General features: G+C 39.7%; 1 protein-coding gene across 6 annotated transcripts in view; it reads left to right on the top strand.

Moving 5' to 3' along the window:
* The window catches only part of BCAR3 (BCAR3 adaptor protein, NSP family member), a 113,602-nt gene that overhangs the window by 92,803 nt on the left and 7,776 nt on the right, over positions 1-13,023 (top strand). For all 6 annotated transcript variants that reach the window (XM_049808979.1, XM_049808981.1, XM_049808977.1 and 3 more), the window contains 3 exons: positions 9,393-9,521; positions 10,697-11,139; positions 11,751-11,851. In XM_049808979.1, the coding sequence (XP_049664936.1) occupies positions 9,393-9,521; positions 10,697-11,139; positions 11,751-11,851 (673 nt within the window). The remainder of the gene's footprint in view (positions 1-9,392; positions 9,522-10,696; positions 11,140-11,750; positions 11,852-13,023) is intronic.

Raw genomic sequence — 13,023 nt, 5'->3', positions numbered from 1 at the left:
TCTGGAGCACTTGCAATGAGGAAGGATGTGAAGGTTGCTATCTTCTGGCCTGTTGGCTTTCAAACTTTGATGGAGGCACTTAAAAGTTGGGAACAGCTGCCCGCATTCTCCTTCAGTGATTTAGCCTTTTAACTGTCCATTTCTGAAAGTGGGGTGTGGGGCTCAGTCTTTTGGACACACTGAAAAAGTGACTCTGATCAGACTGTCTTCTCTTTCTCACTGGGACAAATGTCAGAAGTTATCATCAGAATAGAGAGCCAAAGATGCTCTCCTGTTACTGTAATTAATTTCCATTTTCATTCCAAATGTAAGGATAAGGCTTAACTCTTCTGTTCTAAACTTTAAAAATGACATTGGGTTTTATTGTTGGCTGTCAGAACAGTTATAAAATCATTGTTCTTAACCATGCATGCCCTTTGTTTAACTTGGCATGAATTTCTAATACCTAAAATAATGATGGTGTTGTCATGGCAACTTTCCATTTAGTCTAATCCATATAGTCTCTAGAGAAACTGAAACATTAATACTGTTTGCTGTATGGAGGGTAAAAAATAAAACCTTTTATGTAGAAACAAATTACAGCTGGGCTCTTTCAAAAATAAGGTTCTATTTAAAGAGATTTGCAGCATTTAAAATAGATTTGAATGCATGTGTTCCAGCATGCAGATTTAGCATTAGTTGAATTTGATGAACAGCTATTTTAAGAAGTTCTGATGGTAGGAAACTGGGGTGTGTTTGCTGAAGAGAAAGTGGCTGTAGGTATAGAAACAGCTGGTGGTCGAACCAAGGAAGGTCTGCACCTTGGGGCCAAATGATGTACGTACCATGAAATGCCAAAGTGCCTAGGATGGGATGAATAACTGAGCCTGAGTTGTCATCTTTCTTAGTGTGTGAAAACATACCGCTTCAAGCAAAATCAGTTTGTGTAATTAGATGAGATAAATTCTTAGTTTTAATAGTAGTTACAATTGTGATGAAATACCAAACTGATCCATAAATAAGCATGCTAAAGTCCACAGCTACCTCTGAGAGATTCAGATTTTTTGTTGCACTGAGATAAATGAATTGTAATTATGTTGTCCAATTCAATTGAAAACAGTATGTGGCCAAGCTCAGAGATGCCTCGTTGTGTCCCATCAAAACACAGGAAACAGTATGGCACTTGAGTACTCATATTTTGCTGTACTTAATTTTAGCGTGTGAAATTAGAATCTCAGTGGCAGATGTTTGATTTGTTTTCCCATATGTTAATAGAAAATATGATGATCAGTGTGGAATATCTGAACCTGGATCAAATCATTCTTCAGTCATGATATGTCTACCTTTTGCAATCCCATTTGGTTTTAATAGCTGTTTACAGTTAAAGTCAGCTTCTATATTTGGGGAAAGTAAAGGAAACTTCAAGGTGAGGGGTTCTTATTTGTGGTTAAAAAAAAAGAAAGTGAAGAGAGAATTCTAAATCGTGACTTATGCCACTTCCAAGCCAAAATACTGTTCTTTAATTTTTGCATTTTTTGGAAGTTAAGAATTAAGTTATGACTAAATCAGTGATAAACAGTGACTTAAAAAAATGAAGAGGTCTAAATTAATAAACTTAACTTTGCCACAGACAGGTTTTTTTTAGTTCTAGCTAGTATGGTTGTCATGATCAGAGGAAAAGACCTTGAAGTTCAAGTATTTTCATTCTTAATTCTCTGCTATGATTCACCCTCAGCTGAGGCTGCACAAAAGGGGAAAGCCACTCAAATTATCAGGACTGCCAAGTTTTGAAACTTCCAACATGTTGATCTAGCTCATTACTGGGTAATGTACTAATGCTATGAATGTGGCATGTGTAAGAAGCCTTTTATAAACAGCTACTTGTTGCAAGTGCCGTCTCTTATCTTGGATGAATTGCAAACACTTTTTATAGATAGTAGATCTTAATTAATATTTCTTCAGTATGTGATGATCTAAATCTGTTTCACTGGCATCCTTGGGCTTCATGTATCCAGTTTCAGCATGTATGTGGAAGCAGTTGGATTTGATAACATGAATTTACAAGTCATCACCACCCAGCATTATGGGTCTGCCTTTCTGATGTTAGATTTGTTGTTGTTGGAGGGGGCCAGATGGGAAAAGACTGACTTACCAAAATGATGTGAAATATTGTATGGCTCCCTGAACTTTGATTCCCCATTGTCTTGCCGCTGAATTTGAATTTTGATGAGTCTTACATAGTGTAACTGTTTTCAATTTCCCGTGGTAATTTTATACAGTTTATCAAACTTTCACTGCAGTATTGTCCTCTGTCATAAATATGTAGACAGCACAGGGACCACTGGTGCTCTGTAAGTGATTCCTGTTCGATGGGAATGGGAACATTCTCCAGTAGATATTTATGCATTTAGCTTCTTGGTAATACCTTTCATTTAGGTATTTCTCAGATTAAAACAGAAAACCTACACAATTTCTAAAATCCTTTAGATTTGGTAGTCAAAATCCCCAGGGTCACTGAGTGAGGAGATTAGGATTTAACTAACTCTAAACTCGGGATTTCTCAGGATCCGTATTCTAGAAATGAGGCTGTCCTCCTAGCTCTGAATGTGGTCACCTAGAAAATTAAGGAATTGTTATCCATGTAGTGTTGTAGTGGACGGTAGATGCAGAGTCCGCTAGAATTAAATCTTTCCATTACCTTCAGAGAACGTTAGGCTGAACTTGGTACTAAAAGTCTTTTTTTATTTTCTTCCTCCCAAACAAATATCTCACTAGTTAATAAAAAATGGCTTCTTTTCTGTGAATGTCAGGCAGGTTATGTTATTCATAGTGGCAGACTGAGAACATGCACATGATGGAGTTTATTTGATTCTAAAGAGCCATCATAGTCACAATGGAAATTTTCATGGTGATTTGTTATCTTTTCATCAGTAACCTCAAAAATTGTCACCTGTTACCTAAATAAGCACACAGAAGCCTTGTGGCTTCAAAATTGCCATTCTCCTGCATTAATTAATCTTTCTAAGTAGTTTTAGACTTCTCTCCTGTATCTTGGGCATGGCGAAAGTTTATATATTATTTTTTCTATTTCTCAACCGACCAATTAGGCCACTAGAAAATAAAAAAAAAAAAATCCTGTAGAAGTTGGCAGTCATATGTGCAAAGAGACTTTTATCATCCATTTTGTACCTCCAGTTACTTAATGTAGCACTTGTTACAGTCCTGTCTGAACTTTGTGCATTGTGGAACGTTAGAGAAAACTGCCCCTGTGAAGAACGCTGCCACCATTATAGTTCAAAATGTCCAAGTTAATCAGAAAATGGTTTCCTAAATTTAGAAACTCCCTTTTGCCCATTAGTTCTTCCTCAAAAAAACTACTTCAGAAATAACTCTGTCCATGTGTTCTTGTCATTTTTTTAAGTTCTTGGCTAATGATACTACTCTTCTGTACATGAGAAAATAAGGACTGATAAGAATGTTTTCAAAGAAAGATGGAGAGTCTGGTTCCCCATGGGTATTATTTTAAATGCCTAGTACAAGTCTGTTGGTTTTGGTGACTGATTAGTAGAGTTACAAGTGAAATGAAATACATTGTACTCATTATAAATAAAATTAAAACATATTAGAAATTGGTGTAACTGTATATTTTAAAATGCTTGTACTCCTAGTACCAGACAGGCAGTCTAATGAGGATCACAAGAGCACAGGGTTAGAGGCTTCAGGGATCCCGGCAGCCAGTGAAGTATATCTTGATCCAGAATTGGAACTTTGACAATAAAATGTTCATTTTCTGTATGAACAGGTTGCTTGCTCTCTAGTGTTTTGGAAATAGAAGAATTTCATTAATTCTTTCACTTTTCCAGATGTTTTAGTGTCCTGTGTCTGTGTCCCCTCCTTTCTTTCTCATCTCACATCTTTGTCTTCCCTTTTGGTATTTCCTGTCCCTGCCCCAGCATCCCCTTCACATTTTCTGTTGATTGGTCTTTTCTGTTAAATTATCCACTTGGCTAACAGCTATGTAAATCTCACAAAATTTAAGTTTTTGCTGAATCACAGAGTATGTCCCATTTCTCCTCATTTATTGGGAGATTCTATAGGACCTAGTGATTTTACAAGGTCCGAAAGTTGTAATTCAGAGTTCATGGTGCACTTAAGCAAATGCAGCAGGCCTCCAAGTGTTGGGGAAAAGGCGGATTTGGCAGAAAGCCGTAACAGGTTTAGTTTAGGTAGATACAGTACATTTATTAAAAGTTTTGGAAGGGTACTGGCTTGACTTATTTTCTCAATCAAATCACACTTCAGTTTTCACAGAGCTGTTCTCATTTATCCCTAATAATTATCTTTTTTTCCTGAAACCTTCAAAGCAACAGGAAATCAGGTGGTTCCAAGGCTGCTTCTTGGGCTAATTTAAATATCAGCTAGCAGAGCTGTGCAAAGCACGGGAAAATGATTGAGACTGGATGGAAATGTGGCCACCTGTAGTCATGTATCTATAACAGTCCTTGGCTGTGCTTTAAGTAAGTAATACTTTGCCAGAAGGATACAAAGAGAGGTGATATGAAATTCTGCATTATCAGAACTGAAGGAGATGACCTAGCATGACAGACTTTTGGACCACTGCCAAACTGTGTCTAAAAAGTCAAAGTCTTTCCCTCATAATTCAAGCTGTTTAGAAAAACAACAAACAAGCAAAAAAACCCCACTTGATCACCTTGGAGAGGAATTAATAACAATTGAGGTAAGCCACAAAAGCTAGAACACGTAAGATGCAACTTTGGGTATATACGTAGAAACCTGTGTGACTCTCCTCTCAGCTATTTTGATATTCCATTGGTACATGTACTTCACTGGCGGTGTTGCAGATGGGAACTGGAGAAAGAATCCACTGCCAGTAGGCAACAGAAATAACTGTGAGACTTCTATTTTGTTTACCACCAAACTCACACAGTTGATTATTCAGCACAATTAAAAATTATTCTAATCTAATGTGATAAATACAGCTAGGATGGTTGACACAAGAGCTTGATACAGCAAGTTTCCTTTGGAGAGTGCCAAACACTCAAAGGAAAGTAACCCCTTGGATGCACAAAGAACAGATTATTGTGAGAAATTCCCATTAAAATGTATTCTCAAGTTTCATAGGTACAACATATCTTGGTAGGTCAAGTCCTTTTTAAATTTACCCTAAGTAAGATCATATTTTGATGTTTTATGTCCTTAAACTTTGATATTTTCCAGGTTTTGGTACACTAGATTAATATTTGCCTGAAAGAAATGTAAAATAATATGTAACATCAAGGGTAGCTTCTTATATCTGTATGCACAGTCTGCTTTTAGTTGAATGGCCCTGAAGAAGAAATCCTTTGTGAAATATAATAAACTTGCATGACATTTATTAAAAACACTAAAATAACTGTGCTGACTGGAATTTCCCCCCCCCCCCCTTCTAAACTCTTAGCTCTCTAGGTTTTCCATTGGGTATGTAAGTAGGATTGAGGGCTTTAGCTGGAGGTTGATAATATTGTATTGCTAGATAGTTTTGTATTTTTCTTTTAAAGACCTGTTCACAAAAACTCGCATGGCAGGAATATCTTAAAATAGGACCAGGACTGGAAACAATGCGACTAAAATGTGAACAAACAGTTCTGGAAAGCACATACTTAGGGGGAGTTCTTTGTAGGTCAGGAGAAGCATCTGTATTTGAAAAAGAGTTCTGATGACTTGATTTGCTTTTATATTCCAGGGATCTCTGACATGGTTGTTACTATTTGGAAATCTTAAAAAATTTAAACTGGATGTTTCCCTGTGTCGCTTCAACCATGTTTTGTTGCAGAATACACTGAAGTCTTTAATTTTTGCCCTAGATTTTTTAAAAATTTCTTTTTACCATTCACTTCACTATCTAGCTGTAAATGTAAATTCAGGTTTCTGTCATTGGGCAGGAACCAACGAAGTGTCTTAGACGAAGGCATAAACTGAGGACATAATACTAAATGAAGGTTTGTCACTATGAAGTTAGTGTGAATTTACCGCATACCATTACTGCCTGTTAACTTTTGGGTGCTATTGGGAAATGCAGCTGAAATATCACGTTGTGTGGAACAGGTGACCTTTTCTTTTAAAAGAAGCCCATTGACATAGCTAATTATGCTGTTCTAAGCTTACACTCTTCCTTATTTACAGACTAACGTGCTTGTGCAGGCTGTGCCTGGAGTGATTTTTGAGCCCTTATTAGCATGGTGTGAAGTTCAGTGTATGCAGAGATTCTTGCAGGACCAGGGGCCTTGGGGTATAGGGTTTAGCATAGAAAGGCATAGGCTGGTACAATTACACAGTTCATCAGTCACACTTCTCCTTTAATGGATGTAGGTTGTATAAGAAATCAGTCTTGGCCAACAAAAAACTGTCCAGGAAGACATGCTATTACTAAACTTGCTTACTTAGGCAGTTTCCCCCCTGTGTATTTTGGGATTTGTGCTAGCCACAGGAGTTCTTCCACTAAGTTCAGAGTTGCATAAGGGTTATTTAAGCATGTTTGCTTCATTGCAGGAGATGGCTGACCTCTGGCAATCAGACTATGCTGAGTGTGGTAGACCATGGTGGAGATGATTTTTAACAAACCAATAATCATGAATGTTAACAATTTAGTTGGTTTGGATTCCTTAAATGTTTTTCCTGTTGTGTTGCTAGATGTGATTCAAGTGCAATGTGTCTCATTACGTTCATTCGAGTAGTGAAAAATCCATTTAACCACCAGAAGAAATTCTAGGTTTCTCTGCTGCTTTGTAATTCGTGTGTATCTGTAACTTGATCATCCTGTTCTTTTAAGATAATTTGTGTCAGTACAATGGATGAAATTAATCCATACTCAAAGATCTATAGCTCTTTTTGCTGGCCAAGAGTCTAGGGTCTCCTAAGCAAATCCAGTTATTGCATTTGTATGTGATAGTCTGTTCCATTTACAATAGCTTTGCCTACTGCTGGGATACAGTGAGGTGCTTTTGGAATGATGGTAATTTGTACAGTAGCTTTGGGTTTTTCTAAGATCTCTATTCAGTCAAAAGCATCTTTCAAAGACCTAAATACAATTCACGTTAAAGTAGTAGTTCCTTTCAGAAGATCAGCAAAATACACAGCTATGAATATAATAGATTTTTATACCGTTACAGCTGAACGCTGTTGTTTAGATTGGAGGGGGGTACTTTAAAATATTCCAGCCGCTTCCTTGTGCGGTCAGGGGAAGGGTGCTCTTGAAAGGTCTGCTCTCAATTTGTGTGCTCTTCACTCTACCATCAGCTTGTGTAAATGCTATAATACTCGCTATCATTCTGTAGTAGTGGTAGTGAAATGGCTGTTAATTCTGGAATCAATGCCAGTCAGCTTTAAGTGGCTTCCAGCCATTTCAGTTGGGAAATAAAAGGTGGCAGGCATGTGCTACTAGTCCTTTAGCTATGTTAGTCTTGTATGTCACAGAGGTTTGGAGTGTAAGGGGGATTTTGGCCTTACTTGACTATGTTTTGATACTTTGATATGCCTTTGGACTTGAGTCCTCACTAAGCCTCTTCTATGACTCTTTCTACACCCAGTAACTTAATCTCTTCACATTGTACATGGTTTTATGAAAGAGCCCTTGCAGTGAAGGTCTTTTTTTTGTGGCCTGGTTTGTTCCTGCACAGACTTTTCTTCTCGTAAAGCTTGGGAGGAGTTGGCGAAAGACCTTGACAGTACAAAAGCACAGAGGATTTACTCCTTGTTGAAAATGATTGTCCATTTTGAACCACATTTGTGTGGATGAATAGCACCCTGATATGGTTCACAGAAGCAAAACTTGAGGTGCAAAGTGATTCTTTACCAGGTTGTTTTTGTCTATTGCCTTCCTGTATAAGCTACTATGCTCATTTGTGTTTATCTAAGAGAAGCTTTAGTTTTCTGAGAAAAGCAGAGAGAAGAGGAGACTTTATCTTAGAATTTCTCTGGGCTCCCAGCATGTTTAAATAGTCTTGGCAGCAGGATGCCTCTTCTGGCATTATTCCACCAAAAATCTGCTGTCTAGTAATCTGTTGTAATTCAGTCTGCTTGAAATTGCAGGGAGGATTGTTGAAAGAAGTGCTAAATGTATGCCACCTGCTCCCATGGTTAGGTGCTGTGAGTATTCAGTCTAAAGAAGAAAATGCTATAGACAGCAGTGTTCACAGAAAGAATAGGATTGGTGGGTGAGCATTCCCAGTTCTTTTTTAAATAATGTATGTGTTGTATATTTACATCACTGTGTCAGCGAAGGGAACCTGTGAGCTTTGGCTTATATCCAGAGCTAAGAAAAAAATCCATAATGCGCTGGGGCAAAACATTGCATTTTAGTCTGCTCTCCAACTGGAGGCCTCTCTCCTTCTCTCCCTCTCTTTTTAAAAATGTAATCTCTTTTAAGAGAGGGAGGGTAGACTCTGATTCTTCGATCAATGTAGAACATGTTCCCTGCAATGAACCTGCTTCTCTTGGGTATCTTAGGCTTTGGAAACTCTTCAGCAAGAGTGAAGATGGGCTGGAGTCCCCAGCCCCTAGAGAATCTAAGGAAGTCCAGAGAACTTCCTTCCACTGAGTGCTTGTAAAAGAGTACCTGACAACTCTCTAGAGAAGATACTGCACCTTGCTTTGTTAGTAGCACTGCAACCACAAGAAGGACTAATGAGCCAGAGTAGTCCAGCATGGAAGCTGTTCTCCAAGAAGAGATGAAGATGGAAATTTTCCAGAAAATCTTAACAGTAGTTGTGTAGTGGTGATGGAGATACCTCCAAGCAGATATCATGCTTTTTGTGCTAAGGGGCAACAAGAGCTTTTCTTCCTTAAGAAGGGAACATCTTGGACATGCAGACTTAATGATCATTAGAAGTAAGCCCTTTAAGGCTGAAATTTTACTTTGGCAAACTGTTTTTTAGTGCAACAGAATTATCGAACAACTATGTATGTTCGGGTTAGCCCGTCTTGATGCATTTGGAATGTTCTTAATTGGATGGGTTCAAAGAGGGTGGAGGGGGAAAAAAAATCTGAATTTAAAATGGAAGTTTAAACAGGGGGAAGAATATTGGAGCAGGGCAGGTCCAGCTCCGTTTTTGGGTATAGTTAGAATTCTTATGGGAAGAGGAAGTAAGAGAAGTGGCTTTGTAGGTGTGTCATTATTAGCTTGGTGTACAGACAGAACACTTTGCTCTGTTCCGTGCAGTGTATAACGATCACATGTTATCTCACTGAATGCTGGATTTTGCAAATGTAATCTAGAGAGTGAAGTCAAGCCAGCCTGCTAAAAGCAGCACCTGCATTCCAGTGGCTAGTGCAGATCACGTGATGGAAGTTATAAGCCAGGTAAAACGTTAATCACTAAACTTGGCACAGTAGAAGCTTTTAATCTTTTATTGCAGTTTTCTAGGGAGAGGCAAGTTATGGACAACAGCCCAGAAAAACTGAAGAAGGAGTTAGAGGAAGAACTGCAGCTAAGCAGTGAAGACTTGCGTAGCCACGCCTGGTACCATGGACGTATTCCTCGGCAGGTATGTGGTCTTCGCATTGCCAAAAGTGCTTTGCGCCTTCATTGACAAGCGGAATTGCACTGAAGTACTGTACACATCTCTGATACCTGCATTAATTTAGAAGAAACGTATGGCCTATTCGTGTGAAAACCGTGGTATGTATCACAGCTTGGCATAAAACGAGGCTGGGGAAGGATTCAGGGCAGATGCTGGTGGAAAATACAGATATTTCAGGATTTGTGTGCACTGAATAAAGGTGGAAGTGGAATTTAAGCTTTACATGAGAATACTATCCCCACATACCGCTCAGGCGCGCTGACGTTCATTTGGTTCGGTATTCTTAACCAAAGTTAAAATGCTCGGGCTTATTTTCTTTTTTGCGCTTGGAGTTTGGGGAGGGAAAAACCCGCACAATACAATCGATGCGGTGACTTAATTTTGGTCCTCACCAACGCAGTTAAAATTGCGTTAAAGCTGTCGTTGGAGTGGAGCGGAGGTTCCCAGAGCACCTGGAGCTCCCCCTGCGGGCCTCCCGCCCGCGCATCCCCGGCCCTCGGCGGGGCGGCGAGCTGCCCGCTGCCGTCCCCGTCACCCGGTCGGGAGAGCAGGCCTGGCAGCCGCGCACCCGCTCTTAAGATTAACTGCTAGATGCGAAGGGTATCACAGGGAAGGGCTAGCGCGAAACAGAAAAACAGGATTTCTCTGACTCTTCCTAGTACTGTGCAGTATTCGCAGAGGAGGAGAAATGAACGCTTCCGCCGCTCAAGGTAATCATAATGAAAGGACGGTTTCTGGGGTCCTGTAGTAATGGCTTCTCAACTTCAGTGTGACTGTCTATTCAGATGCCTGAAACTCTCAAATCCTGAGCCTGCTCAGGACTTTTCCCTTCATGCCTTATTTTCTATTGGCAAACTAGAAGAAATACATATGCAAAAGTGGGTCACGCTCCTGGCTGCTGGGCATTTTCTCAGAAGCCCCTCCAAATCTCTGCTGTGCAATGAGCTCTTCCTTTTAGAACTTGAGACATCATTCTTCTACCACACTTCATGCTTTGCTTTGTATTTCTGGCTTTGTCAGTCGTCCCAGAGCAGCCAAATTAAGTCCTATGTTTAAGACTCTCTTGTTGTGATGTGGTGTTTGACTGTGGTTTTTCTGATTCTGAAAGTATTTTTTTGTATAATTCTTTTTCCTCAAAGGTGGCAGAAGGCCTAGTTCAGAGAGATGGAGATTTTCTGATCAGGGATTCTCTCTCCAGTCCTGGGAACTTTGTTCTTACCTGTCAGTGGAAAAACACCTCTCAGCATTTTAAAATCAACAGAACAGTTCTAAGACTCAATGAAGCCTACTGCCGTGTTCAGTATCAGTTTGAACTTGAAAGTTTCGACAGTATTCCCGGCTTAGTTAGATGCTATGTTGGGAATCGCACACCGATATCAAAGCAGAGTGGAGCAATTATTTTTCAGCCTATCAACAGGACTGTGCCTCTCAGGTGTCTAGAAGAAAAGTATGGTGTAACTCCAGTCCGACAAAAAGAGTCAAATATCCCTGAAGGAAAAACAGAAACTGCAAAAAGGCTGAGTCTTGGTATATCCAGCATGCAATCCCCGGAGCAGAGCATACCCAGAGGAAATCTTCTGAGGTACTTGAATTTTGCCGTCCTTATGGAGGGAAATGAGGTAACTCTATCGGCTCCCAGTGTAGGCGATGTGAATTTTCACCCTGATTTTAGATGGAAGACTAGGAGTGAGGGTTTGCTGATTTTTAGCAAAGGATTTTTCAGGCCCTAAAAATCAGCAAACCCACAGAACAAGAGCAAACGTAGACTCTGGAAGCACAACAGCAGTGCAGGTTGTTCTTCAGTGATTTGGCAAATCTTGATTAGTATAAGACAAAGGATTAAAATAAAATCTTGCTGCTGCTCCAGAGAAGCCTTTCCTTCCGTATTTGACTTCTGCAATAAAAATACCAAGTGTGGGATAATGGATCCTAATTTCAGTGTCCCAAATCAAATCTTTCAATCTCAACATTCAAAGAAACACCCTTAGGAATGCCACAAGGTCACACATATTATAGCCCATTTCATTGCTACCGCAACAGCATGAAGTGTACCTTTTATTCTTACAAGCTGCCCAAATAAGTGGAAAGCTAATGATCCTTGCACTGATAATGATGTTTTCTGGCAATTAGGTATGTATGTTAAGAATGTTGGATATATTGATATGGTTTTGTTTGCATTTTTGTTTACCGTAGAAACAAAGAAAAAAGTGGTAGCCAGCCAGCTAGTTTGGACCACGTTCTGGAGAAAAGATTCCCTTTAAAGGCTCACCAATCAGAGAGCTATCTGCTAATAGGTATGTTTTGTCATTAAATGTTTCACGCTTAGAATCTGTGTATGCCCAGGTGGTCTGTTACACTTAGACTGAAGTGAGACTGTTGGGTGTTCTGACTACTGTATATACAGTTACATTTAATGGCCAATGTAAGCTGTGTTAGCATACTGCTTGCTCTTTAAGTCATTAGAACAGAGTTTTTATTTACAATGCACCAGCTAGTTGAGTACCTTAGCACACAACTTAGCAGGCTTCCACACCAAAAAAATGACAGCTACAGTTGGCATTAATATCCTTTTTGACAGTATTACCTTTCCTCGCTTGTGCTTTACAAGAACTGACTTGTTTCACTCATGTCATTCTGACAGAAGTCTATTAAGTAGAAGCAGTGTTTCACAGAAATCCTGGTAACTGCTTTCTCTCAGGGTAAGGTATGCAGATGTGGTGGTGTTCCTCACCAGAAGAAAAGCATTACTCTTCCCCCCTCCACTGCACCATCCCTTTTGCTTTTCATTCCTTTTGCTGCTGTCTGGTTCCATGGCCACTGTCATTGCCTTCCTCCAGTGATACAAGGTGTACCAACACTTGATCAGTTGTTGATTGTGGCTTTTTCTTTCTCAGATTCTTCAGAAGTTGAAGCAATTGTTTCCATACTAACATACTGTGTAAGGAAGCTTGCAATGATGCATCTATTCCCATGTGGACAAATTCTAATGTTTGACTTCCAAGGCTGCTAGTCGTTATGAATATAGTAGCTGTTAACATTTATAGTGCCTACTGTGGAAAGACTTCTGGAGTCAAAGATAATATTAAGTACTTGTATAGTGAGACTGTATTTTGATAGGAAGGGTGTGCTCCTGTGTTTAACAGTGGGATGGACAGGCATCTGCAGTTGCAAGAACTTTTCTTGTGGTACTGTAACTGTTAACCTGAAGAGTACTGCTGTGCATTTTGTCGTGGGGGTCCTCCGAGCAGGTTCTGGTAGCATACTGCTTATGAGTGGTGACAGGCTGTGATTTGCAGATTTTGTTGTTTGCATAAATTGAGAGCCAGCTGGAAACAAGCAGTAAAGCCCCCATGATGCAGCTGGCCACTTTGCTGTAGATACCAGCAAATGCACTGAGAACTGCAGATTGGGAATGTCTGATATGGGGTTCAGTCCTATACTGGATGCCGAGGTTTGTGTATGCAAT

Source organism: Accipiter gentilis, chromosome 8, assembly GCF_929443795.1.
Source record: "Accipiter gentilis chromosome 8, bAccGen1.1, whole genome shotgun sequence".
Classification (NCBI taxonomy): Eukaryota; Metazoa; Chordata; class Aves; order Accipitriformes; family Accipitridae; genus Astur; species Astur gentilis.
This window is presented reverse-complemented; position numbering and strand designations above follow the sequence as displayed.